Genomic DNA, 27,391 nt, shown 5'->3' with positions numbered 1-27,391 from the left:
GACTTCAGCTGGGATTGGTGTGTGAGTCATGGTTATCATCAAATCTACCAACAAGTTAAGTTGTTATACAAGCTGGAGCATGCCCTCTCACTCGTAGTGCGACTGCTATACTTGTAACCTGATAAAAATCAGGAAAGTGTGTCATTAGACTCTTGAGTTTAATCTGACATTATGGCCAGAGTTCATCTATAAGACCTATACCTGCATTGACCTGTCAGACGCCGCTTTTATATTGTCATTCAAAGGATGTTTTGGTCTGATTGCAGTCTCGATCCGATGTGATAAAATACCTGAGAGTACAGGTGGCTCTCTGGTGTGTGTGTGTTAATGCGCTGACACACCATTGGGGAGCACCTCACTGTGTTATTCACATGTGGTAATACCCCACTGGTATTACTAATATCATGTGTCATACTGAGTCTTGAGCTCAAGTCTAAAGAGACGAGAACAAATCAAATCCTTTTTACTTTAAGGATTTGCTTTCATTAAATCTGTGAGTTTAGTCTGGTTCGACAAACATCGGTAACATGATCTTAAGACAAGTGGAAAACACACACATTTGTGGAAAATGGAAATAAGCCCTGTATTAAAGTCAGGAGAGTAAACACAGAAGGTCTGAGCGTGAACAGAGGAGCTGCTCCAAACTCATGACTAAGAATAAAGGAGAATCCGCCTATTATGTGGCACTTTAGTCTGTTGGTAAACTTCCACTACATTTTTCTGTGTTCAAAACTGACTTGATAAAACATGTTCAAAGCTGGATTACCAAACGAGCACAACAGGCACCTGTTTTGCCCCAGGGGCCTTAAATGACCTCAAATGAAATGACCATACAGGAGACTAGGAGTGAGATAATAGTAAACCAGGGTGAGTTTTAGTGACAAAGCTGCCAATTTGGGTGTCCCAACAGATGACGACATGGTCTGCAATCAAGCTACTGAGTCACTTTGGCCAGCTGCTGAAGGGTGCTCCTCTGTAACCTTCGCTTTCATGTTAAATATTGGAAAATGTATCCCTTTGGGCTGCCGGCAGTTGCTGAAATGGGTGTGTTTTAAACTGAGCTAATAGCAACTCATTGACAACTGAAACCTGGCACTCTTTAATATAAGGAGCCAAATGATTTGGGAACCTAAAGTCGAACCTCTAGCGATGTGTTATAATTTCTGATATTTTAATATAGGCTAACGGCCACATGATACTTTTAATTTGAAAAACACTAGAGACTCCAACAGTCAGATAAATGTAGTAAATAAAGAATAAAATAAAGTTCAATATTTGATTAAATAGTAACAGATGTGGATGCAAGTTTGGGTTTCACGCTCTCTAACCAGGTTTTCAGCTATAAACGTGAGAAAGAAAGAAATTAATAAATGATTGGTGAACTGTGATTGATCCCTTAGCTAATATTTACCACTTCCTGAAGTTGTAAACTAGAAAGAAAAAAAAAGAAAAAAAATCCCAGCCTCCATAAGTCTGCTCCTGCTGTCAATGTAAATCAGTCCAGATGATGATCAATGAGATCATTGATCATTGACCTTTGATTGATTGATCTCATTAATGCGATATCAGTGAATCAAAGCGCGCACTGGAAAAGTGTCATACTGGAGGAGTAGGTTTCACAATCCTTGGCAACCCAATAGTTGAATACCTCGAAAGGTATAAAACTATTGGTTAAAAAAGGTTTAAAAAAAAAAAAATCACAGTTTTAGCTTTTGTACCGTCTTGTTGCTCGGACCTCGCGCGGTGAACGGAGGAACTGACCTGGGACCGGCACCGGGACCGGCACACGCCCTCTGCGTCACCGGGCTGACGCCTCTAAAGTGAAGACGCTGAACTTGCCTGCCTTCACTTCACTCCACTTCACTTCGTGCCCTGTCCCGCTGCTGCCGTCGCCTCCCTCCCTCTGTCCCTCCCTCCCTCGCTCCCTCCTCAGTCAGTCAGTCAGTCAGTCAGTCCGCCGTCGGGGGCTCACACACGGGAAACATGCTCAGGAGAGGACACGCAACATTTGGCAACCTTTGATCCACTTAACGCGCCGCGGACAGCCCCACTACACCACAGGTAAACTCACCTGGCCTGTTGATCTTGTCTCTCTCTTTGGTCTTAGATCTCACTTTGTTTGCTTCTTTTGTTTCTGCCTTTTCTGCCTTTTGCTTTTATATTGCTTTCTGTGATCTGGTAGATCTCAGTTCTCTCTCTTCTCTCTCTCTCCGTCTTTCTGCTGCTGTTCAGACCTGTTGTAAAGTTAAGTTGGTGGAATAATTAAGAGACAGCTCCTCAAAATCTGTCCTGTAAAATGTACCAGCGTTGCAGCACATCTGTGTTGTTTACCTTCTTTGACTCGATCATATTGTTTTTTACTCGTTACTATGGTCACTATCGTGTTCAGCTTTATTAATGGGGCTCATTGTGATTTCAACTTTATTCCTCGCCAGCTTCCTGCCATTTGAAGGCTTCTGGCATAGGCTATGTGCACTTGCCTTTGTAGTCAAGTGATTAAATCTTATTTGTCCTTGAAGTTATGTATCCTTGAAGAAACTGCAATTGTGAAGCACTTCAGCTCAGACTTTGTATCATCTCATTGTGTTTTTGTTTTGAATAAAATAGACTGAATAACAAGTTGTTGAAATGCCTGCAAAGCACTTTAAACACATAGTTCACATAGTTTAGCAACTTTGTTCAATTCGAGGCAGGATACATTTTGCTTCTCAAATGCCAGCACTTTGTCTTTCTTTGTCTTGGGTGAAAGCAATGGGTGAAGCAGTAAAACAAGCTATTGTAATAATTTGTAATATGTGAGAATTTCATCAATTTAACAGGTGGTGATTAATTGGAAGATTAAAATGCAGGCATTCATGGGTTGCAGTCTCAATTTTGAACCTCCCCTCTCTTTCTTGTTTGACAGACCTGCCTCTACGATGGCCCAGGAGAACCAGACCTGTCATTATAATGAGTCCATGGGGTTCTTCTACACCAACATTGGTGCTGAAGATAGATGGGACAAAACTCAGCTCATCCTGGTCCAGGTGGTGGGCTCACTCTTCTGCTGTTTCATCCTGGTCTCCAATGTCATGGTCATAGCTGCTGTGATCACCAACAAGAGGTTTCACTTCCCCTTCTACTACCTTCTCTCCAACCTCGCCGCCTCAGACTTCCTGGCGGGGATCGCGTACGTGTACCTCATGTTTAACACCGGCGAGGTGTCGCGGCAACTGACAGTTAAAGAATACTTTATCCGCCAAGGCCTGCTGGACGTCAGTCTGTCGGCCTCTTTGTCCAACCTGCTGGTAATAGCACTGGAGCGCTACATCTCCGTCATGAACTGGAAAGTCCACAGCAACCTGACAAAGAGGAGGGTGACCCTGCTGATTATACTTGTTTGGGCCATCTCCATCTTCATGGGGGCCGTGCCCAGTCTGGGCTGGAACTGCATCTGCAACCTGAGCGACTGCTCCCAGCTGGCCCCCATCTTCAGCAGGAGCTACCTGATCTTCTGGTCGGCGTCTAACCTGGTGGTGTTCCTGGTCATGGTGGCCATCTACATGAGGATCTACGCGTACGTCAAGAAGAAGACGTCCATGCTCACGCCGCACACCAGTGGCTCCATAAACCGCAAGAGGACGCCCATTAAGCTCATTAAGACAGTGATGGTTGTGCTTGGTAGGTACCACTTGTAAAAGAAAAAAAAAAATCCAATTGTCTATGCAACAAAATGATGATACAACGGTGCGTCATAACATTTCCTGCATTAGTAGGATGTAAAGAGCTGTGGTGAACTTCAAAACAGTCACAAAGTCCAATTCACTGAGTCAGTGCTGAGCACACTGGACTGTAATCTGTGTTGTTCTGATATGGTGGGAAGCCTTGAGGATGATAACTCAAAACACCAAGGTTTTTTAGTAAAGCTATTGAGCGCTTATCAGCAATTTTAGACTTTAGGTTTCAGGAATTAGAAGAGGAGTCATTGAGAAGTTTCTTTTATCTCTCTGTGTATCCTGTTTCAGTCTTCTGGCCCCTCTGCAGTAAATAGTTTCCATTTGCAAAGATTAGATTGATCATTTAATTTATACCATGTTAAGTGTAGCAGGAGATACCCGTCTCAAGTCTCCAGAGTTTAAAGAGGCGTCTTTACATTTTTGGTGTGGTCAAGCCAACAATCAGAAACTCAAAAGTTTTCAGTGTACCGGATCTAAAAACAGCTGGAATGAGAGAGAATGTTTGGTATTCGTGCGCTTGAGATCCCCTCAACTCTTAATCACTGTTCTGATTCATTATCTTATCAGTAATTGCCTGGGCCGCTACTACGTGCTCATTCTCTGTTTCCTACAATTATAAAGTACAGAAAATGACGTAGCGCCCTTTTCTTCTCATGCATTTCCATCCCACATGAGGCCGTCAGATATCCTGGTCTAGCTCTCTTTGTTTAGGTGTTGCAACAGGATACACTGATGCAGAGGCTCAGTACCCAAATCATTCCCCTCCCAGCATTGTCCTATAAGAAAAGAAACAGCAGAACTTCACCAGCATAGAGGAGTTCATGCCAGTGCTGAATACACTAGTTTTTTTATTCACCATTCACACAGCGACCTGGATTATTCAAAACGCGGAGGAGTGGGTTGTTGTGATTTTGCTCACTCGCTCCGCAGGATAACGATCAGCCGTTGTTCTTTGTCTCATGGGGGCTCTCTCTCTCTCTCTGCTTGCCCAGACACATGGCTACTAGACACTGTACTGGATGTAGCGTAGGAGCTGCCTGCCTCTGCACACACTTTATTCCAGAGTGCTGTGTAATTATCTCTCCCTGCAAGGACACTGCTCCTCAGCCTGTGTGGCGAACCATCCACACCACACCACACTGGCCTTCAGTGAACGTCGCCTCCTCCCTGCAGCCAAAAAAAAAAAAAAAAAAAGGTCAATTGCTTTCAGATGCAGTTCTCCGTAGCTTGTGGAAGTGTTGTCTTTAAAATCCCCCTTGAGGGTTTAAACAATACGTACTTCTTGTTGTGCGCAGGATGTGAAACTTTCCTTCTGCCCAATTTTATTCTCAGGTTGTTTGTGTGTGTGTGCATGTGTGTATTACCACGATTTTGTGGAATCACGACAACTTAGGAGCCAACCTGAGATGCACAACACATATACTTCACATTGAAGTCAAAGACATCAAATTTTTGGTAGTTAAACCTTCAATGAAGGGGAAAGAGTGGATGCACCATAAAGAAATTAAAAGATGGCAGTTAAACTTCTTTTGCAGACACAAATTTTTATGCAGTAGTATGCTTACAAGCGATATGGTTTAAAATGCATAAAAGAAAAAAATATCTGAACACTTTTAATGTGATGTTGTAGAGAACATCACAGTGAATAAATTAAAGAAAATCAAAAATTGCATAGACATGTAGTCATGTCCGGTCTGAGATGTCTGTTAATCAGGAAAAAAAAGACACTTGACTCTTGTTCCAGGTGAAACACAGTCTGCTCAGGCGGAAACGGCAACTGGACAAACCTGTTCAGACATAACCCGCACATGCTTTGTGTAAAATCTGAGAGTTAAGGCAATAGAAACATTTCTATTGGTTGGTCATAGTCACTGTGCATGACCTGTGCGTACAAGAGAAACACTGGAGTAGTAAAGCCACACACACATGTGTAACTTTGCACTTTGATCAATTATTGATCAATTATTCACTTACCTCAGTGTATAGAATCACTTCTCTTGTGCTTTCTTGCTCACATTTGAATTTCAGATCTTCACAGTTTGGTAAAATATCACTCTCTTTCTTTCAGTTTAATAACTTACAGCCTTTTATTTGTGACATATCCAAGAGTGTTGGCCCTTGCTTTTGAAGTGAAGGCCAATTCAAAATGTTGTTTTCATTCTTTAAGTGCAACCACCATGGTGTGAATGAATACTTAAAGGAACACATGCTTGTGTTCCTTACAACCACTCTGGCTTTTTCTTTGTCAGAGATTAAAGGGGAAATAAATTCCACTTCTAAACTTGTGGAATACATCAAAAAACGGCAAGTGGAAGTTGATTTAATGGGGTCTCACTCCATTTCAATTCAGTTCACGTTATTTTGGATTTCTAGTTCATCAAAGACAAAGAAAAAAAGAAAAGAAAGACTAGCTATATAAATAGGAATTCACTATAAAAGAATGTGGTGAACCTTTTGACTTCAAGGCCTTAGAGCAGAGAAAAACAAAAATCTTAGATCAAGACTTCTACCAGACCTCTTGTTTGTGTCTACAGTGAACAGTACTTGTTTTTATTCTGCACATGCAATGAGGCTGCAGAGATGCTGGTTGGTGCAGACGAGTTGCTGCTTGTGGCTTTCTTTCAGCTACTTGTCGTAGCTCTGTTTTGTGCCCAAACATGTTTGAAATAGATGGCTAATTAGCTGCCTCTGTCACCAGTTTTGTTATTTACCAAACACACAGTACTGAGCATTTAACATAATGATAGCGTCGTATTTCCTTTATTGTGTCTGTTTGGTGTAAATGGTGTTAGGATGACATTATACTACGGCAGCCCTGACAGCGCAACACACTGCAGCTGACGAAAACACAAGGAAATGGACGTACTTACTGCAAATACACAACACAAACACATACAAAAACAAGCTGCAAGTAACACAATGGCCTTGAAAGTGTTTCCACAGGACACAAAATACTGATTAACCACACAGAGACATTCTTGTTTCACACACAAATAGATGTGATGTTAATGTTAAAATAAACCAAACAACAAAAGTTGCAATGTGCTGAGCATGTTTGTGATGCACATTTTTAATCGAATACATTCTGCGCTAAAGCTTTATTCATGTACATTCTGATTTATTTTAGATAATATTAGTTTCAGCAGTTGACAGTAGAAGAGTGCGTTAGACTTTGCAGTAGGCTGTGCCATTTTCACAATATACAGGCAACAAGGCGTGTGGGTTGTAAATAATTATTTTATCGATAATTCATTGTGAAAATTGTCAGTGTTTACAAGTAGATTACAAGTGAAGATTTGTATAATATTCTTATATGCTTTATGTGATACTGTTTATCCCCCAACTCATGGGCTACCTCTTGAAGACAACTGCAGTGTTTCCCACCAAATGACTCACTCACAAAATCTGCAAATCTGCATCTCACACACCTCTTGACACCAGTTACTTCTTTGGCCACTTGCTTGACCAAGAAATTGCTCTATGAATAATTATGATAATTTAAAAGTTATCATTTTCTAGCACAAAAAATGTATTGGCATTTGATTTTCTATATTTTTTTTCCTCTAGGGGCCTTCGTGTTCTGCTGGACCCCTGGCCTGGTTGTTCTTCTGCTGGACGGCCTCAACTGTCAGAGCTGCAACGTCATTAAATTAAAACGCTGGCTGCTTCTCTTGGCCGTGCTCAACTCCGTCATGAACCCTTGCATCTACTCCTACAAGGACGAGGAAATGTGGACGACCTTCAAAAACCTCCTGCGCTGCATCGGCAACGGTACGCGGCGGCAGCGCTCAACGAGGGCCAACACCAGGCCGCTCAGCTCTGGTCAGGACACGGCCGCCAGCCAGCCCCCGTCAGAGGAGATCAAAAATGATGATCAGCGTATACTCAAGACCTGAAAGTGGAACTTGTTCAGGACTTTGCAGAACTTGTGTCCAGCTGGGGCTGGATGTAGCTTATGAAGACACACAGACTAGAGATGACTTGAAAGAGACACAACACAGCTTGTCTCCAGGTGGTCTCCAGGAAGTCATTGTTGTCCTCCAATTAAAAGTAGTTTCTTGAAGAGACACTGCAGGCTTCAGTGTAGAGCTGAAGTCGTGCTGAGATGGAGATAAGAGCCCTTGATGCACTAATAACTCCCCAAATGGATGCAAAGATGTACTTCATGTTCATTTTTTTGTCAGGATTTTATAGTTTCTGTAGGTATGACTCTCATTTTTACAGAATAAGAGACTGCCGATGCTGTTTCCTCGTGCATTTTTGTTTTCCTCATCAACATCCCTGAGGGTTATTTGAACTTGGATGACATCCTGCTCCAGTGGCTCAAGAAAAAAACAGTATGAGGTATTGAGCGGTACATTTCTACTTTTACCTCAGAAAGGGGTAAAAATCATGTAATGGGTGGCTTAACTTTCACCCTAGTATACTTTTCTTATAGTGGATGAACTAGTCAAGAAATATAACTAGTTTATAGTCAGGTACTATAAAACTAAACTGTAGGTTTGCTTGAATAGGGCATGGTTTTAAACACAGCGAATGAAAATACTGTAAACTGCTGTACTGTATGCGTCTACTTGTACCTCCTGTGATAATTAATTTCAACTGTTTGATATACGTATAGCATGTTAAGCGAGCCCTGTGTGTTTAGGCCAACATATTTCACCCACCTTTGCTTTGCGAAGCAGTTTTGCCTGTGGGCAACAGATAAGAGAATAAGAGAGCTCACCTAAACATACAGATAAACCCCCGCCTGCAGCAACCACATACAGGAAAACTTGTTCTCCCTGTAGCATTTCTTACACATCCGCCTCAACTCACCGCCCGCCTTCGCGCTGACGAAACAGCTGCTCACCTGAGAGTAGAGGGGTGGTTGTAAAGGTATATTGCAACACACTGGATTCCTGCAGGGAGCTCAACATACACAGTGCAGGCTAATGCGGGAGCCGAGGAGGACACGACTGAATAGACTGTATCGGCTGTAACCACCAACCCCTCCCCCTCCGTTCCTCATCTGCCCTGACAACTAAAGTTGCTAAATCATTGACAGGGTTCAAACGATTCTTCCTCATCCTGCTGTATGTATTTATGCCACTCCTGCTGTAAAGAACACAACATCCTTAAAGCTCTTTTTTGTTTGTTTTTTTTGTTTTGGGAGTGTAGGAATGCCACAAAAGAGAGCGCCGTGTGGACAGGTTTACAGCTTCAGAGGTTTTTCCCTTTACTGAATTAAGGTTATTCATGATTATATCCTGTGTTTTTTTTGTTTTTGACTTTTATAACTGATTAATTAATTAAAATCATAAAAGTTCACTGAAATTGTTAATAGCTTTTGTTTGGTGTTTTGGTCTTTTTCCAAATATCACAATGATATCTCCCCCCAATGATATGACATGACACAAGTTTCACTGTAATATTATTTATTTATATATTACATCATGACCTCTCAAAGATGTCAAAATAATAATAATGGTAATAATATGTATCTCTATATAATATAAGCATGACTCATTTGGTGTCATTAATTGCAAATATTTTCTTATAACAGTCTTAGTATAATAGTAAAATTCAAACCGAGACGTGATCTTAATTTCCTTACATTCACCATATTCATCCACTATGGGTGGATGTCATGGCCAGTGTCGGCCCAAACTGAAATGTCTCAACAACTATTGGATGGATAGATGTTAAACATTCATGGTCAAGAGATGATGAATCCTATTGATGTTAGTACACTTCAATGTTTCTCTTGTGTTTTCCCTCGTGTGGCAAAATAGCTCATCATTCTTATAATCTGCTGTCTTTCTCTTTAGCCCTAAATAAGTCTATATGACTATTTGATAATTAATCACCATGATGCAGACATTTTAACCCTCCTCAGTCAGAATGAACGATGTAATGCCATTGTTACCTCAGGATTTTAATTTGTCCGGCCAGGGCTGTAATTTTGTGATCAACCTTACCCTCAGGACAAATTCAGTCTCAGCTGTGTTTACTGATAATTAACATAAAGCCAGCGTGCAAACATGTCACACTAAGAGAGTAAATATCAGTAGGCAAACATTTTCAACGTGAGCATGCTAGAGGAGGTGCTGAAGTGGTTGTAGCCTTTTAAAATGAAGCACCTGCTGCCAACCACAAGGCACTGTATGTATGTAGTACGATGTCCCAACCAAAGCATCAGGTGACTTGTAAATCCTGTTTGACTGTTCCCGACTCAGTCAAACATAAACGTCACAAACTAACTGACTGTGATAGTAACCCTAAAACTACACAGCAGCAGGGCCGTTGCTAGGAATTCTGGGCCCCCTTAAAGAATACTAAAGTGGGCCCCTCCCCCTAACTTTTCCTTTTTTTTTTCTTAGACTACTGTATGTATTATCGTTTTTTATTTAGCCTTCTTTGTTTTGATGCTAATGCAGCATTACACTGCAAAAACTCAAGTATCTTAGCAAGAATATTTGTCTTATTTCTAGTCAAAATGTAATTTCTAGTCAAAACAAATATCATTATACTTAAAATAAGACACATCATATTAAAAGTAGCTTGTTTTTAGACACTTTTTACTTCTTTCAAGCATATTTTCACTTGGAATAAGTAGAAAAAATCTGATAGTGGAGCAAGTTTTTCGTCCTTATTACAAGCACAAAAAACTTACTTTCACTGGCAGATTTTTTCTATTTATTGTGAATTTAAGTGAAAATTATCTAAAAACAAGTAAATTTTTAGGTAATGAGTCTTATTTTAAGTGGAAAGAGATTAGTTTTGACTAGAAATGAGACATTTGGACAAGAAATAAGACAAATATTCTTGGAAAGATGTTGAGTTTTTACAGTGTACTATGAGTATTAGTCAGGGTCTTACGCAGAATAATTCAGTCATACAAAGATTAGACTACTGGGGTTTTTTATGGACCCCACTGGGCGCTGGGCCCCTAGAATTATCATCACCTTTCTCCCCTATACAACAGCCCTGCACAGCAGTAGATGTCAACATTACCAAAATGAACACTGAGATGATTATCCAACACTCCCATTATGTGACTCGCGTGGCAGTCGATAGTTGATAAATAAACTGTGACTTGATGAAGTACCGTCTCTTGAGATTTCAGGTGCTCTACAGCGGCTACTTCACAGTGATTCACCCTGTTTGGGGCAATTAACGTGGGACCTTTTGATTCCATTCAGTCAGTCTCCTAATTGGCTGAAGATCCCGAGAAAATGAAGTGACTCTAAAGTGGGAGGCACAACATCGTACGTAAAAAAAATTACCCCATAAAACTGCTTTAATGTAATTTCAACAGGTTTCTTTCATCAACAGCAGCGTAACACCATGTGAGTTGTGGCTACAAATGTTACCCATCTGAAAAACTTCATGGAAAAAGGCAAAATGTCAACACATGTTCTATGGCTTACACACAGCATATTCTGTACATCTAAATGTAAATTTCTTTTTAGAAGAGCTCTTAATATATTCTGCATACATTCCTCTATTCCCTCAAAAGAGCCTTTGAATCCCATTAGTTTCAAACCTTCTCTGTAATTTACTCAAGTCGACATGCTATTGTTCCTGTTAAAATGTTTTTTTTTTCTGTAGTAAAATCTTTAATACCCTGAACTGAATTAGGATCCTTTGACAAATGTAAATGTTCAACACTGTCCACTGTACATTAATAGAAAACTATGTCTCAGGTCGAGGTTTGACTTGTTTAAAGTCATGTGGTTCCTATCAAGAAGGCATCGTATTGTAACGAGTACTGTATGTCCTCAGCAGAGCCGTCTGTGGACCTGTCGTGACTGCTGCCGGCCTGTCTGGGTTTTGCGTTCCCAAAAACATAAACTGTAAACTGTGTGGTGTGGCGGGCCTTTTTCTATAGCTGTGCTGTAATTATGCATTCTTGAAAAGCCAATTAAATTTCACAGATGTTCAGAAATGCTGTTGGTTTGCTCTTAATCTCAGTGCAAACACATGTAAGGCAGAGATGGAAATTTTCATTAGGATATGATGTTATATAAATATCCCATGGGCCATTTAAGCAAGGGGGTCATAAAGGTGCTCAGATTTTAATCATACATAATTTTAAGATTGACTAATTCAACAGCAGTAATAAAAATCCTCAGTCAAACATCTATTTCGTAAGGTTCCCGGATACAGATACACACAGCATGAATCCCAACCTGCCTTTTGTCAACAGTAGCCACAGACTGGTGCTGGTGGTAAAACTGATGTGGGAAATGTTTCTCGACACACTTTGTGACCCTTGATCCCAATCAGTCCTGGTTTGACTGCCACAGCCCAGCTGAGTATTGTTGTTGTGCATTTACGGATAGTCCACCATATCACAAAGCAAAGGTTGTCTCACTCTGGTTTCGTGAATGTGAGAATGAGTTCAGTGAACTTCATGTTATCATCTAACCAAAGTGCCATACTCAAATTACTGTATGATAACTGAAGAACCTCCAGCTGAGCAAAATCAGTCAGACTGTGAAATGTCACTCAAAGCTCTACAGGCCAAACAATATTTGAGAAGCTTGTTTTCCTTTACAAAGATATGTCTATGTTTCTCAAAAGTTGTAAAGATTTAGGAAACTGTTATAATATCGGTATAAAACTTAATTGTATGACATGCTGAACTGAAAATAAATAAATAAACAAAACAATAAAACTTCAAGAAATACTCAACCAAAAGGCTACCGACCACTAGAATCTATCCTGAATGGTGGCCGACTCTAAATGCCAATGCAATCAGGGCCGGCCCTAGGATTTTGGTGGCCCTAAACAAGGTTTTTGTTTGTGGCCCTGCACTCTAAGCACAAACACCAAATCACTGGTTAAAACTGAATACAGACATGTTTATGCCCTCTGAGGCTTGAGGCCATTTTCTCGACTTTTACATATTTTCTTCTATTTATCTTTTTAAGATACTTGCAGATGTAACAATACTCAAGTGTTTTATGTCTAAATATTAGAACCTCCGCTGTAAGCACACTGAGGCCAATTTGTCCTAGAACACTGTATGAAGAAATAATTTAGGCCAAATGCTGGAAATTTGAGGTCTGCTTTTTGAAAAATTTCAAATCCCTTGTGAAAACACACCTTCAGTCATGAAAATGAACTGTTTTGGTGCTTGAAATAGGATATGAATACAGTAATCCTATATAAGTGTAGAAAACAAGTCTAAAATGAAATTTTGTAAGATTACTTTTTGAGCACAAATGTTGTCATTCTGCCGTTCTATTTTCACCAAATGTCTCAAATGTGAGATAAAAGAAGCTGAATATTGACTTCACATTACATATAAAGCTCATAGCGTGCACGTGCAGACCTCAGGATGTTTAAATGACTTGAATGAACCCCGGTACCTTTCTGATCATGTGGCCCCCCACCTAACGGCTGTGGCCCTAAACAACCGCATAGAGTGTTTATGCCAGGGGCCGGCCCTGAATGCAATTATAATTCATGTTTATCAAATGTAATCAAAAGTTGATTGAAATAAATTATGCCAGGTCTGATCTAAGACTGAAACAGTTCCTGTATAATATAAACACATAGCCGTGCGGTGGTCAGTTTAGGTGCAGCAGAGACCACCGACTGATTCTGACCTGTAGGACGGTGAAGGTGAGCCGAAGCTCCTCAGAAAGGAGGACACGACACTCTCAAACCGTGATTGGAGCGTCTCTTCTGCTGATTGGACAATTAGGGTCAAAGGAGATTGGAGAGGAGTCTTTAAGAACACACATTTGGGGAAGGGGATTGCACACACACACACACACACACACACACACATGCACGCACACACACACACGCACACACACACACAGATTTGGTCATTCACTCAGTCCGTCAGTTTAGAGCAGCTCTGGCAACAGCAACAAACCTCCTCATGGCTTTTTGGACAGCAGCGTCCCTCGGCCTTTATTTCCTGCTGGTAAGTTCTCAATTCACAATCCATTTACAAATACAACAATCACAACACCTTTAATGCTAGAGGGGAAATGTGAGCTAGTAGCTATACAGATAGGACTTGAGGCACTTGAGTTTTTAATGCACAGCACTATGATGTGATGTCAAACTGGACTTGACACAGTTGATATAATGTCAACAGTTGTTTAAATAGAGCTTATAACACTCTCACTTTGGTGCATCACCGGGCAAACCCTTTGCTTTTGTTGTGTTGTCAGAAACACTTGCTGCTGCAGGCTAGTGGCCATGGACCTGTGGTTTTTCTGGTGTATTGCTGTGTCACTTGCTGTTTTCTTGTGGTGCTGATTTGCTAGATTATGAAACACTCTTGTCTTCAATCTGCTTATTTTCTTGATTCAAGCACAACACATTGACACATTTTATTTTCATGCATCCACCACATGTCCTTTAACCAGCACTGTTGGTTGGCTGCAGTTTGATTTGTTTTTCATCACTTTGATCACTGTACATCAAACTTAGTGAGGCTCTAAAGAGTTGTGTACTTCATCTATGTACATTTTCTCTGGATACTCTTATAAAACACTTCACACACAAAGCTTTTACGTAAAAAAGCTGCCCCTTTCAACTGCAGGGAGTAAGTTGCTGGCATGACCTGGACAACACAGAGTACGACTGTTGGCCGATCAACAATCCAAATGATTACAACATGATCAGCTGTGGTGGTAAGTCTTTGTTATTTCAAAGGAGGTTGTCTAGGAAAAGGATTTCCTAGACAAATAACTAAGTCCAGTTGCTTTCGATTTAACCTCCTTCGAAATACTATAACCTGGGCAAATGAGAATATGCACCGGCTTAAGTCTTTGTTATGTATTTGTGTCTGTTTTGTGGGAGTGCAGCGAGTGCTATTCTTTGTTTTTTAGTGATGATGATGATGATGATGATGTGTATGTGACAATTTATTGTAAAATCAAGTGGTTTCACTGCTCCAGCCAAACGGGAAGGATAGGTTACATGTGAAGAATTAATTACAGTGACTTTGGAGGTGCAGCACCACAAACTATAGTTGCTTTTGAACTCATACAATACAAGCGCAAACACAACATGTACATGAATTCTGTTTGAATGTTCAGACAGAGTGAATGGACTTTTATGTGTGTGTGTGTGTGTGTGTGTGTGTGTGTGTGTGTGTGTGTGTCCACAGGTCTGGAGATGGCGTGGGTACAGCGCCCCCCAGAAAAAGTATCCAATGGGGAGGAGTTCAATGTCTCATACACGGTGACAGCCGCAGATTCCTTTTATGATTACGCCGTCAGGAACAAGATCTTCCAGTTTAGGTGAGAGTGTCTCATAAATCTCAAATGTCTACCAAGCCCAGAATGAACACACAAAGATACAGACATAACCACACAAACGTAGTCGCATGCATGTTAAAGGGATAGTAGCATTGTTTTAAAGTGGGGTTGTATGATCTACAAATAGCCCCTAAGTAGCTACTTTAATTGCAGTAGAAGACTCTCTGCACTCCTCCCGTTAGCAACGCCAGCCCATAGCCCTGCCCAGAGATTTACAACATACAGTGTTGTGAACAGACCCAAAGAAACGGCCTATTTCCGCGACCTAAAAGACGTTTTACCTGAAAAAAAATACACAGTTCCATTGTTCGCTATAATATAATTTTTTCCAGCCCTCCAAAGTGCAGGAAAAACACAGTTTTTATTTGGACCTAACCAACTGCTGATCAGCAGGCGCTAACCCATGGGCGGAGGGATACGTGAGTTGGTTAGGTCCAAATAAAAACTGCGTTTTTCCTGCACTTTGAAGGGCTGGAAAAAATTATATTATAGCGAACAATGGAACTGTATTTTTTTTTTCAGGTAAAACCTCTTTTAGGCCACGAAAATAGGCCGTTTCTTTGGGTCTGTTCAGAACACTGTATGTTGTAAATCTCTGGGCAGGGCTATTATGGGCTGGCGTTGCTAACGGGAGGAGCACAGAGAGTTTTCTACTGCAATTAAAGTACTTAGGGGCTATTTGTAGATCATACAACCCCACTTTAAAAAAAATGCTACTATCCCTTTAATTAGTTTATAAGACAAGATAACAGATAACACCTCATGATTAAATACTGTTGTTGTGCTATCTTTACTTCTAGTGATGCGTCAGAAGCAAAGAGGTTCTGTCATGAACACGAGTGCCCCGCAAACTGGAACAACGCCAATGAAATGAACTGCTGTGTGTATCACGCCAACATCCACTCCTGTCCTCTGGGCCTCATGGTTGGTAGTGTCGCACAACAACACTGGGTCCATCTCATCCTCTCCTTCCAATAAACAATTGTGATATTTCCAGAGCTGCTGTGTTATCTGTATGAAATGGTATTTTTGAGGAGAACATAGTGTTCTCTGATAAACTGACAAATACTTTGGATAATAAAACATTCTCTAGCTATCTATCTTCAAAAAACAAAAAACAAAACAAAAAAAACTCAACTGATATCTTTGCAGAGAGCATGTTGGAAATTAATTTCCTCAGCTGTTTTTGTGTCTCTTTATAGAAACAAGGAGGAATCTGTGGCCCGTGGATCCCTGATGATGGTAAAATTGTGACTCACACTGTATCCAAAGCAGGAAAGATGACCAAGAAATACTGGACTTCAAAGGTGAGGCCACTCACATGCCAGTCATTTTGAACATGTGTTGAAGTTTGGAGAACATGTGTATTGTTTATTACAGAACCATATGATGTTATTAACTGCATATAATTCATTTGGTGTATTCAGGGTCGGCCGCTGGCATAAACACTCTATGTGGTTGTTTAGGGCCACAGCCGTGAGGTGGGGGGCCACATGATCAGAAAGGTACCGGGGTTCATCAAGTCATTTAAACATCCTGAGGTCTGCACGTGCACGCTATGAGCTTTATATGTAATGTGAAGTCAATATTCAGCTTTTTTTATCTCACATTTGAGACATTTGGTGAAAATAGAACGGCAGAATGACAACATTTGTGCTCAAAAAGCAATCTTACAAATTTTCATTTTAGATTTGTTTTCTACACTTATATAGGATTACTGTATTCATATCCTATTTCAAGCACCAAAAACAGTTCATTCTCATGACTGAAGGTGTGTTTTCACAAGGGATTTGATATTTTTCAAAAAGCAGACCTCAAATGTCCAGCATTTGGCCTAAATTATTTCTTTATACAGTGTTCTAGGACAATGGTTCTAATATTTAGACATAAAACACTTGAGTATTGTTACATCTGCAAGTATCTTAAAAAGATACATTTAAGAAAATATGTAAAAGTCAAAAAAATGGCCTCAAACCTCAGAGGGCATAAACACGTCTGTATTCAGTTTTAACCAGTGATTTGGTGTTTGCGCTTAGAGTGCAGGGCCACAAACAAAAATCTTGTTTAGGGGGCCACCAAAATCCTAGGGCCGGCCCTGGGTGTATTGGTGTAAACACACCAAGACACAAACCAACTGCAATACTCCACTGACAGTACGGTCAAACACTTTTTGGGTAAAGCGGTCTGTCACATGGCCGATGTTCATCTTCATCCTACTGTACATCCAGGCAAAGATCAAAAGACATGGGTGTGATCAAAGTGAAACATCCTTTGTGAAGTCTGTAGTCTGTTCTGTTGGGGAGTCACAACATGGCAAAAGGTTGTAATTAGTTTTGTGTTAGTAAGACATTACAACCATGCTGCAGGTTGTTTCTTAACAAAAGAGTGTGGATTACTGTAAGAACTACAGACAACTGAGTAAAACCCAAATGTTTCTGTTAAGCACAATTCAAGTTTGTTTTTGTGTGTGGTCTGAATCTGACAGAACAGGACAGAACACTTCACATACACACACAAACAAACATCTACTGTACAGCAGTGTTTTTATCACTCATACTCCTATTTAAATCAAAACATGATGAATGTGATGGTTATATGGAGGTAACCTATATGTGAATATGTAAGTATTCTAACAAATTGCTTTACAAGTATCATTAGTTTCGTTTGGATGATTTCAATCTCCTACTCAAACAATAAACATAATATTACATAATACATATATTGACTTTTACTATACTGTACAAGCTGCGTTTTAGTCTCTGTTGTCTTGTGTGTTTTCTCATCTAGGTGGTGCTGATTCATATCGGAGTCACCTCAGTCATTGCTCACATCAAAATCGGACAGATGCACGCAGCACTGGAGTCCAAAGTGCTTGTTGTCAGTGCCCAAGGTCAGTCTGCTGCCACACAAATGGTATTTTGCTCACACAAAAGCACAACTGTACACAAAAAATGTCTGTGAGGTGCCTGTTATGTAAATAAGTTGCTTTATCAACCAGACAAAGGGGCTAAAAGCACAGTCTTGTTTATCTCCTGAACACGCTAATAAACATTAAAGGGATAGTATCATTTTTTTTAAAGTGGGGTTGCATGATCTACAAATAGCCCCTATGTACTTTAATTGCAGTAGCAGACTCTCTACACTCCTCCCGTTAGCAACGCCAGCCCATAGCCCTGCCCAGAGATTTACAACATACATTGTTGTGAATGGACCCAAAGAAACGGCCTATTTTCACGGCCTAAAAGAGGTTTTACCTGAAAAAAAAATACACAGTTCCATTGTTCGCTATAATATAATTTTTTTCAGCCCCTCAAAGTGCAGGAAAAACACAGTTTTTATTTGGACCTAACCAACTGCTGATCGGTGAGCGCTAACCCTGGGCGGAGGGATATGTGAGTTGGTTAAGTCCAAATAAAAACTGCGTTTTTCCTGCACTTTGAAGGGCTGGAAAAAATTATATTATAGCGAACAATGGAACTGTGTATTTTTTTTCAGGTAAAACCTCTTTTAGGCCGTGAAAATAGGCCGTTTCTTTGGGTCCATTCACAACACTGTATGTTGTAAATCTCTGGGCAGGGCTATTATGGGCTGGCATTGCTAACAGGTGGAGTGCAGAGAGTCTTCTACTGCAATTAAAGTACTTAGGGGCTATTTGGAGATCATGCAACCCCACTTTAAAAAAAATGCTACTATCCCTTTAAGGAGAAAGTGAAGTTGTGTTAGACTTGCAGTGAAACAGTCTTCATAAAAAATAAAAAAAAACAAGTGCCAACAGAAGAATAATAATAAACTTAATTTTGCACTTGCTTGTAGAAACATAGATAATCAGTATCATACAACAAGCAACGGAAAATATACAGTACTGTATATATATATACACAATATGGTACGAAAAACGAATTTATGTCTTCGTGTATTTTTAACTGTATTTGAAACATTGATTTTTGCTGTGAATTACAATTCCAATCAGCAACTGAAAGTCATTTTTAATTTCTTGGACTGTACATGAGTGTTTCCATTTTACGCCACTTTATTCTTGTACATATATACAATTATTGTACCCCATGAAGTGTAAGACAAGACTTTATTGATGCATGATGAAAATTTTCATCATTCAACTAAATTAATACTTCAACTTGTAGCACTTTGCACATTTTTTGATGCATACTTTTACTTTTTTGTTTTTGAATGGCATTTACGGTTACAGTTTCGTAATGCTGTTTTGCTGATATGAATTATTTGAGAACTTCCTCCATGTCTGAATGACTTCCTCCGTGTCTGAATGAAACTTAAACTGTAAAATCTATGATTGGTCAAGTGTGTGGGGATGACGTCTGTGAGCTGGAGGAAAACTGCCTGAACTGTCCTGCAGACTGCGGCATCTGCCCAATGTCCATCGCTATCAAAGTAGCTATTGCTCTTCCAGTTGCCCTCTTCAGCAGTGGCTTCATCCTCACCATGGTGGTCAGTCTACGCAGCACACACTCACGACAACATACAAACACAAACACAAACACAGGAGATGTTCTCACGTGTTGATGTTTTATCTTCACCTGGTAGTGGCTCCAGTACCAGAAGCAGAAGATGTTTTGGGATGAAAGCTGGATCATCAACTACAAAAACATCATATTTGGTAAAAACATGTCAGGCTTAAGTTGTTAAATGAAAACACTTACAGATAGATTTACACACACACACACACACACACACACAAACATAATGTAAACTATAGCGTTTCTTGGATCACTTGAAATTGACTTTATAAGGAAAAGATGATGTTGCTGTGCCAGAAATCCCAGGAGATTTACATGAGTTGCACTTTAAGTTTTTAAGTGAGTCATAGTGCCTCTTATAATAGTGGTAAATATCCTCCAAGCTGTTGTTGACCTAACAGTAAACTGTTATGTGTCTGTCTCTGCAGGCAGAGCGTGCTGTATGGGCATCGGCAGCACCACCAGCCTGCAGCACATCAAGAGTAACTCCACCATCAGTCGAACTACTGATGTGACTGTGTGCACCGGAGTCAACACCTCATTCAAACAAGGCTTCATCCAGCCAGGCATATAGTGCGAAATGTTATTAGTTCTTTATACAAGTGCTTATGGATCAGAGGCTATTCAACTTGATGACATTACAGTCACTGTCTTGCAGTGATGGGAGGACGGTAGCAGTGAAACACATCGAGAAGAAACATTTCACCCTGTCTAAAACCATCAGGAAGGAGGTGAAAGAAGTCAGGTGAGACAAAGACATGTCAGGGAACATCATGTTTAACCTGCAAATGAAAGAAATATTCTAATTCAATCCTATGCATGTGATTTTTTATAATCCTTAGGCAGCTGGATCACCCTAATCTATGCAAGTTCATCGGCGGTTCCATTGAGGTGCCTTATGTGAGCATCATCACAGAGCACTGCCCCAAAGGAAGCCTGTCTGATGTCCTGCTGAATGATGACATCCCCATCAACTGGGGCTTCAGGTCAGAAAACCTCACATGAAGCCTCATTTGTTTACATATTTACCATTTACCTGGTATTATAATATTTTTGTGCTTGTTCTCAATCTTATTCTCAATTATAAATTGTAGCAGAAGCTCCAAACAACCAGCTTCTGTAGCTTTTTCTACATGCCTCGTGGCTTAGGAGGATTAGTCACAGCTTTGTTACTGAAAAACAAGGTCAAAAATGTAATGACCATGCAAAATATATTTTGCTGACAAAACCTGAGCAGGAAATACTGTATTTTGGTGTCTTTCCTTCAGATGCGCAATGAGGAAGCGCTCCTTTCCAGACTTACAGTATTTTACACCACAGTTCAGCAGTGACACAGAAAAACCCTGTCTCCAACAGGAACCTCACAGACCATAATACAATACAATGACAGTATTTTACTGTGGTGTTTTAGGTGTGGTTAGTGTATTCATTTTTACCTTTGACTGCAAATAAAAGTGCAGAACACACACACGGTAACATTAAAGAGAGTCTCGTCCCCCATACAGACTGTCCTTCGCCACCGACATCGCCCGTGGGATGTGTTATCTCCACCAGCACAAGGTGTTTCACGGCAGACTTCACTCCAGAAACTGTATTATTGATGATCGATGGGTGTGCAAAATCTCAGGTAACAAAGAAAAAGTATATGATCAGACACAACCTGAGGCTGTAGTATAAAGGCACTGATGCTGTGTCAAGTTCAGTTAAGAGTTTTTGTGACTTTCCTACTGTTTTTTTTTTTCAGCAGAGATTATTGCCCTTCTCTACCTCATCCTCCACCAGCAGCACTATAATGAAGGCATGAAGTGAAAAACAACATCCTGCGTCATTCTACTCTATATTTTCCTGTGTTTGGTTTCAGATTATGGGCTCACAGCCTACAGGAAAGAGGACTTTGAGGCCATCAGTAATGGCTTCAATGGTGGGGATGTAAACCGTGTTTACTGTGCTCCCGAGGTGCTGCTGGGAAGCAGCTGCAACATGACACCAACAGCGGACGTCTATAGGTAGGCTATGTCACTTTATTAGCAGTTGATTAAAGTTTTCTTTAGATTGTAAAATTTGAACCATTTAATTTGATGCAATTTGATTAAAGATGGTGGATAAACAAGTATCTTTGTATATCTCTGCCTTTCTCTCCTCTCCTCAGCTACTCCATGATTCTGGTTGAGATTGCAACTCGCTCTGACCTCATTTCAGTGAGTATGGCAGCCAACTGTGTAGATTACAACCTTCGGCATCCTTTTGATCTGAGCTTTGTAACCAGCAGTCCTCTCTAACAGGACCAGACTGAAGGACTGAGGATGGATATCATGTGGCGCCCCCCTCTGCCTGAACTCAAAGTAGGAAAAGCAGATACTGACTGTCCCAGTCAGGAAGACTACTGTGAGGTCTGCCACATGTGCAAATAAAAGAATTACAATAGCTGTAGAGGATATCTATGTCTATTTGTCAGACATTTTACTGTAAAACACACTAAACTATAATTTCTCCCTGTCTTTTCTGACACACGGAGCAGCTCATTAAGAAGTGCTGGTCTCACAACTTCACCATGAGGCCCACATTTGAGCAGGTGAAGAAGATGCTTGATAAGATGAACCCACACAAAGTCAGCCCAGTGGACATGATGATGAACCTGGTAATATAACCCACACAGATATGGTAGAATGATATTGAACGACACAGATTAAAAGTAGTATGCAGGAATCTGCTCAGGATAGTACAAAAGTATCATGTGCTAAAACAAATGTGAAGAAGTGTCCTATGAGATATATGAATTCTTGTGAAATTTGGACACAAACAGATTTTTTTAACTGCAGATGGAGAAGTACAGCAAACATCTGGAGGCAATAGTTGCAGAGAGAACACAGGACCTGCTTCAAGAGAAACAGAAGACAGATCGACTGTTGTACAGTAAGTCACAATAACACCAGTAACTGATGTGCATTTTTTGCAGGGCTCAAATGAGTAATACAAAACTGTTTTGGTCACATTATGAAGCCAACAGTGATAAACTATAAAAACAATGGACATATAAAATAAATTCTTGATGTTATTGTCCATAGATGTAGATTGTGAACTAGTTAAACTAAGTTTGATGGAAGTAGTGAAGGACAAACTCAGCTTCTCTTGCTGCCATCTAGTGGTGCAAAACTGTCTCCTTTCCTTTTCCTTTAACTACTACAACAACATTTTCTAGCAGGATGTGTTCACATGGTGATATTTTAAGTTATTAAATCATGTTCATGTTAATTCAGGTATGTTACCAAAGGCGGTGGCCGATGACCTCCGTCAAGGCCGAACAGCCGAGGCTCAGAGCTACTCCAATGCCACTGTCTACTTCAGGTTTTTATTTACTTTTTTATTTACTATTTGATATTTTTAAATGGACATTTGAAGACATAGTTACAGATGCTGTCTTTGGGCTAATATTTTAATAATACCGACATTGTGCTTCTTCCCTGTGACAGTGATATAGTTGGATTTACTCAGCTGTCTGGTGCCAGCACTCCCCACCAGGTAGTAGACTTCCTCAACCAGCTCTACACCACCTTCGACGACATTATCGACAATTATGATGTCTACAAAGTGGAGACAATAGGAGATGCTTGTAAGGAAAGATATTGAGATTACATTTGCAAAATGATAAACCATTGTAAATGAGAGACAAATATTAAGTTAAAAATGAAATTTAAAGGATGCAAACATGAAACAAAAGTTGAAAAATAATCTTGATCTAAAATTGAAACAGAAAACAATTATGTAGATGAATCAATAGCAACAATAATGACAGATTTTTTGCTCTAAATAGATTTTGAATGTGTGTTTTGCTATGCGATCATCACTGAACTTCTTCCCTCTTCCTGTGCAATCTATTATAATGAAATAACGGCTGATTGTCCAGACATGGTGGTCTCCGGGGTCCCCAAAGAGAATGGCATCAATCATGCTGGAGAGATAGCCAGCATGGCCCTTGATCTGGTCAGTGTCTGTCACAATTTCAAGATCCCCCACAAGCCCAACACACAACTGAAGATCCGCGCTGGCATCCACTCAGGTACTGTGGCCATCTCACTGCATCCAGCATCATTTTATCAGAGTATCAGACCACATTACTGCACGTACACTGGTATGCTCTGTCCCAAATGAACCTCTTGACACATGATATGATGGTTCACCCATAGACAATTTGTTTTTATTATGATGTAAATTAACAGGGATATAATAAGTCACCAGAAATACCTGATTTCCAATAACAAGTTGCCAACCTGTTTTATTCACCTGTTTACCGGAGGTTAACATGACATGGCTTTCAAAGGTGCTCACAGTTTTGCAGTGTTCAAAGGTTGCAGACTGTGATCGCAGTGTAAGTTTAAACAACCTGTGTGTGCAACTGAACGTGACTCATGCTGCGTAACTGCTCAATCATATGTGTAGTGTGAGAAGAAAGACTTGTCTGGATCAGAGGAATGAACTCATTACATCACGACGATTACATGTGCTGTATGTCATCAAGTCCTCACAAATCAAAACCAGTACTCTCACGATCATTTTAGACGAATGGGACTTTGGCTGGACTTTTATTCTGTTTGGATCACGTTGCAGTGTTACAGTTTATATAGTCCTCCTTGTTCTCGCTTTTTTTTTTAGAGAATTGTTTATGTTACTTGCTTTTTATGTGGATATAAGGAAATCTAAAATGTATGGTCTGTCTCCTTTGGATAACCTCACATGCATTATCATTATTATTAGGAAATGCCAACTCAGAGTTTTGTTTTCAATTGCTGATGTTCATCCTGCCAGGACCTGTTGTGGCCGGTGTGGTTGGCACTAAAATGCCTCGCTACTGTCTTTTTGGTGACACTGTCAACACAGCCTCACGGATGGAATCAACCAGTGAAGGTAATGAAGGATTAGGTACGCTGCCATTGATCCAATTAATGTCTTAAGTGGAACAGAGCAGGTCAGGTTTAAATATTTTGATTTCACTCTGGGCTACGAGATGTGAAACTGAACTTATTCTACTCTGTGCTCTGTTGACAAATGTTAATGTTTAATGTTAATTAAATAGTTTTATTGCAGTTGGCTGAGACAGACAGAGCAGAGATAGCATTTGGCCAGAGCAGTGTGCCACTGTAATCGTGCCAAGCAGGACGGTCTTTGTGTTGACTGTGTTTGCTCACCAGCACAACAGAGAGCACAGCAGCAGAGTTGCGACATGGAGGGTGGACAATGTGCTTACCCAGCACCTAATCCTCTGCATTAAGCCAGTGGGAAACGTCAAAAGTGATTGTAGGCTCAGGAATAAAAAAAAACTGTCAAAACTTTAAGGGTAAACATAATTTTATACAAGCTAAAATTGAAATTGCATGTCTGCACAGTCTGTATTACATAATTTCAGTCATGTCTTCCAAAATCATATTGTCCTGGTCCTGTATTCTGTCTACTTTGCCTCCCAGTCCAATACAACTTAAAAAAAAGATAGAAAGATTTTTGACTTACTGAAGTGTACCGTACCATAATGTAGCGTACCATATTTTTACCATACCATACTGTACCGTACCATACTGTACCGTACCATATTGTATCGTACCTGGGGTACTAAACAGAGACAGTAAACAGAGAAATAGACATTTCTGTGTCATAATTTAGACTCTAATTTTCAACGTTTGGTTTAATACCTGGCTGTCTTGTGCTGTGTATGCAGTATTTTTGATTATTTGTTCAGCACATGTCATACAAATATGATTGGTTTGAATATCGTCATATTTTGATTTGTAAAAATCTGAAATAATGATACAGGGAGTGTGGGACAATGTATTTCAGAAATGCTGTGTATAATAAATCTTATCACATGTCACATACTTCTTTATCATTGTGTCTGTAGCTCTAAAGATCCAGGTGAGTGGTGCCACAGCAGACCTGCTTCACACGCTCAGAGGTTATGTTCTGACCTGCCGAGGAACACTTAATGTGAAGGTATGATTGACAAAGACTTTTGTACACAGCCATGTTTTATTTATATTTAGGATTTACCCTAACTAGACTGACAACCCCGGCACTATCAGGATAGGAAATGTATATTGAGCTTCCTGGCTGCAGCAGTTGTTTTATCTTTAGTTTGCATCCTCATGGGGGAAACACACTTCCCATACAGTCCACTGCACAGAGAGTAAAGCTCAGCACATTCCCGGCCATGGTTTTGGTGGTTGCTATTGTAACCTTTTACTGCGCTGGAAACAAACCTCCCTGAATGTATCCACAATGTCTCTTTAACTAAACCCAATTAGGGGTAATTAGCTCAGTTGTATATAGTGTTTTTCTGTGTTTTTGGTGTACACTGTTGTGTGGGTTGTTGTTTTTTAAAACACAAAAGAAGGGATTGATGAGAATGAGTTTAGAAAAGATCACAGGGAATTCAAAACTTCCCTCCAAGGGAAAGTAGACTGGGTGTGTCGGGTATTCGGTCTCTCTTTTACAGGGACGTATTGTACTATCCAGTTCTACTGGCTTCTTTCTTTGTAACCTTAGACATCTATTTGGGTGGTGCCAGTGTGATTATGGGGGAGGGGTTTGCTTCTTTAGTCCCAACAGGCCTTCAGTTCTGACACTTGTGATGTCTTGCTAAAGAGGTGGCCGCAGCTGCTACTCTCTGCCCCCCCACCATCAAACCTTAATGGCTTTATTTAAAATTCAAAGGGACACATGCTGCAATATGACTCGCTCTAATTTTTTCTTGACCCATTAGGGCAAGGGGGAGATGACAACATGGTGGCTTGAAGCAAAGAGAGTCGACCACACAGACCCGCTGCTCAGAACATGTGAATCCAGAGGAGGCCCAGTGCCAGTTAGTGACTAAATCGAATCAAATTACTTTATTAACTGGTTAGACTTGGTGTTGTGAAACTGAACTGGGTCCAGTGAACTACGTAAGTTAGAGTTGAAAGTGCAGATATTAAAAGACTGAAATATGAGATGAAATATTGTCATGAATTTAGATGCAACTGCACTGTAAATTTACCACATGATTCCAGTGTTATACTGAGCTGGTCATTATCATAGTTCCATTATTGTAACCAGAGGTAATAATGACAAGCGAAATCCCATTGAAAATAAGAATATTTGCACAATATCTACAAAAAACAACAACAAACAAACAAACTGTTTTTTGGTCATATGAATGTGCAGGACATAGTTATGTAATGTTTTGCACTTTTTAGGCAGACCAAATAAACATATGCAGAATAACATGCCAGAGCTGAGGAAATGCTATTTTAGTCCCACATTATCAATATATTTTAATTATTTACATTACATTTATACCTTTTGTATTTTGCAATCTGAGGCACTTTTCTGTTTCCTAATACAATAAATGTAAAGGATAAATTCACTGCCTGAAGATCAAGAAAGTTCTTTTACAGTAAGTAAATGAACTTAAACAGAGAAGTTAAACTCCATCCTTGCTTAAAAAAACACATATTTATCACATTATTCCTTACACTTTGAACATTTGACATGTAGTTTCCCAATAAATGTCCAACAATACACTTTTTTTCTAAAAAGCTTGATTTACCTTTATGTGGATGTACCAGTAATTTAGAATCAAATTCCTCTGTTAAAGCTTAATGTGAGTTTGCTTTGAAATGTTCAATATAGGCTACTCATTACTTTTTTAGAGGGAGAATGTACAGTTTTATTTTTTGTAAGTATTGCTTACTGTGAGTGCAAAGATGTCTTTTATTGTATCAAGTGATTATATAAATTGCATTAAAGTTACTCTAAAGTTATTTTGTGCATTCTTTTGTTGTAACTACCTGGTTATGAGTGCATCTATCTATCTATCTATCTATCTATCTATCTATCTATCTATCTATCTATCTATCTATCTATCTATCTATCTATCTATCTA

The 27,391-nt window shown here is 39.9% G+C and overlaps 2 protein-coding genes across 2 annotated transcripts; both read left to right on the top strand.

Annotated features, from left to right (window-relative positions):
- The first annotated feature begins 1,719 nt into the window (after nt 1–1,719).
- Nucleotides 1,720–8,312, top strand: lpar3 (lysophosphatidic acid receptor 3). The gene is made up of 3 exons (XM_085774460.1): nt 1,720–2,061; nt 2,906–3,660; nt 7,284–8,312. Exons 2-3 carry the CDS (start codon nt 2,919–2,921, stop codon nt 7,610–7,612), a joined length of 1,071 nt encoding a protein of 356 aa, XP_085630586.1. The 5' UTR covers nt 1,720–2,061; nt 2,906–2,918; the 3' UTR covers nt 7,613–8,312.
- Nucleotides 8,313–14,838: 6,526 nt separating this feature from the next.
- Nucleotides 14,839–26,612, top strand: LOC146988801 (atrial natriuretic peptide receptor 2-like). The gene is made up of 21 exons (XM_085774533.1): nt 14,839–14,971; nt 15,790–15,913; nt 16,192–16,296; nt 17,777–17,879; nt 19,308–19,453; nt 19,550–19,622; nt 19,911–20,055; nt 20,141–20,227; nt 20,325–20,468; nt 20,988–21,109; nt 21,344–21,488; nt 21,632–21,680; nt 21,765–21,872; nt 22,001–22,120; nt 22,302–22,395; nt 22,740–22,827; nt 22,953–23,092; nt 23,387–23,539; nt 24,286–24,384; nt 25,370–25,461; nt 26,231–26,612. Exons 1-21 carry the CDS (start codon nt 14,847–14,849, stop codon nt 26,339–26,341), a joined length of 2,373 nt encoding a protein of 790 aa, XP_085630659.1. The 5' UTR covers nt 14,839–14,846; the 3' UTR covers nt 26,342–26,612.
- The last annotated feature ends 779 nt before the right edge of the window (nt 26,613–27,391 follow it).

The sequence above is a fragment of the Trachurus japonicus genome, chromosome 4 (assembly GCF_045865225.1).
Source record: "Trachurus japonicus isolate A0001 chromosome 4, Traja_1.0".
Taxonomy (NCBI): Eukaryota; Metazoa; Chordata; class Actinopteri; order Carangiformes; family Carangidae; genus Trachurus; species Trachurus japonicus.
Note: the sequence above shows the minus strand (reverse complement) of the source record. Positions and strands in the feature narration are given on the sequence as shown.

Excerpts from the sequence above, each read along its gene's own strand:
- lpar3 (XM_085774460.1), top strand. The coding sequence starts at position 2,919 with ATGGCCCAGGAGAACCAGACCTGTCATTATAATGAGTCCATGGGGTTC. Across the intron at positions 3,661-7,283 it reads GACAGTGATGGTTGTGCTTG|GGGCCTTCGTGTTCTGCTGG; the intron begins GTAGGTACCACT and ends TTTTTCCTCTAG.
- LOC146988801 (XM_085774533.1), top strand. The coding sequence starts at position 14,847 with ATGGCGTGGGTACAGCGCCCCCCAGAAAAAGTATCCAATGGGGAGGAG. Across the intron at positions 21,110-21,343 it reads ATGGGTGTGCAAAATCTCAG|ATTATGGGCTCACAGCCTAC; the intron begins GTAACAAAGAAA and ends GTTTGGTTTCAG. Across the intron at positions 22,828-22,952 it reads AATGCCACTGTCTACTTCAG|TGATATAGTTGGATTTACTC; the intron begins GTTTTTATTTAC and ends TCCCTGTGACAG.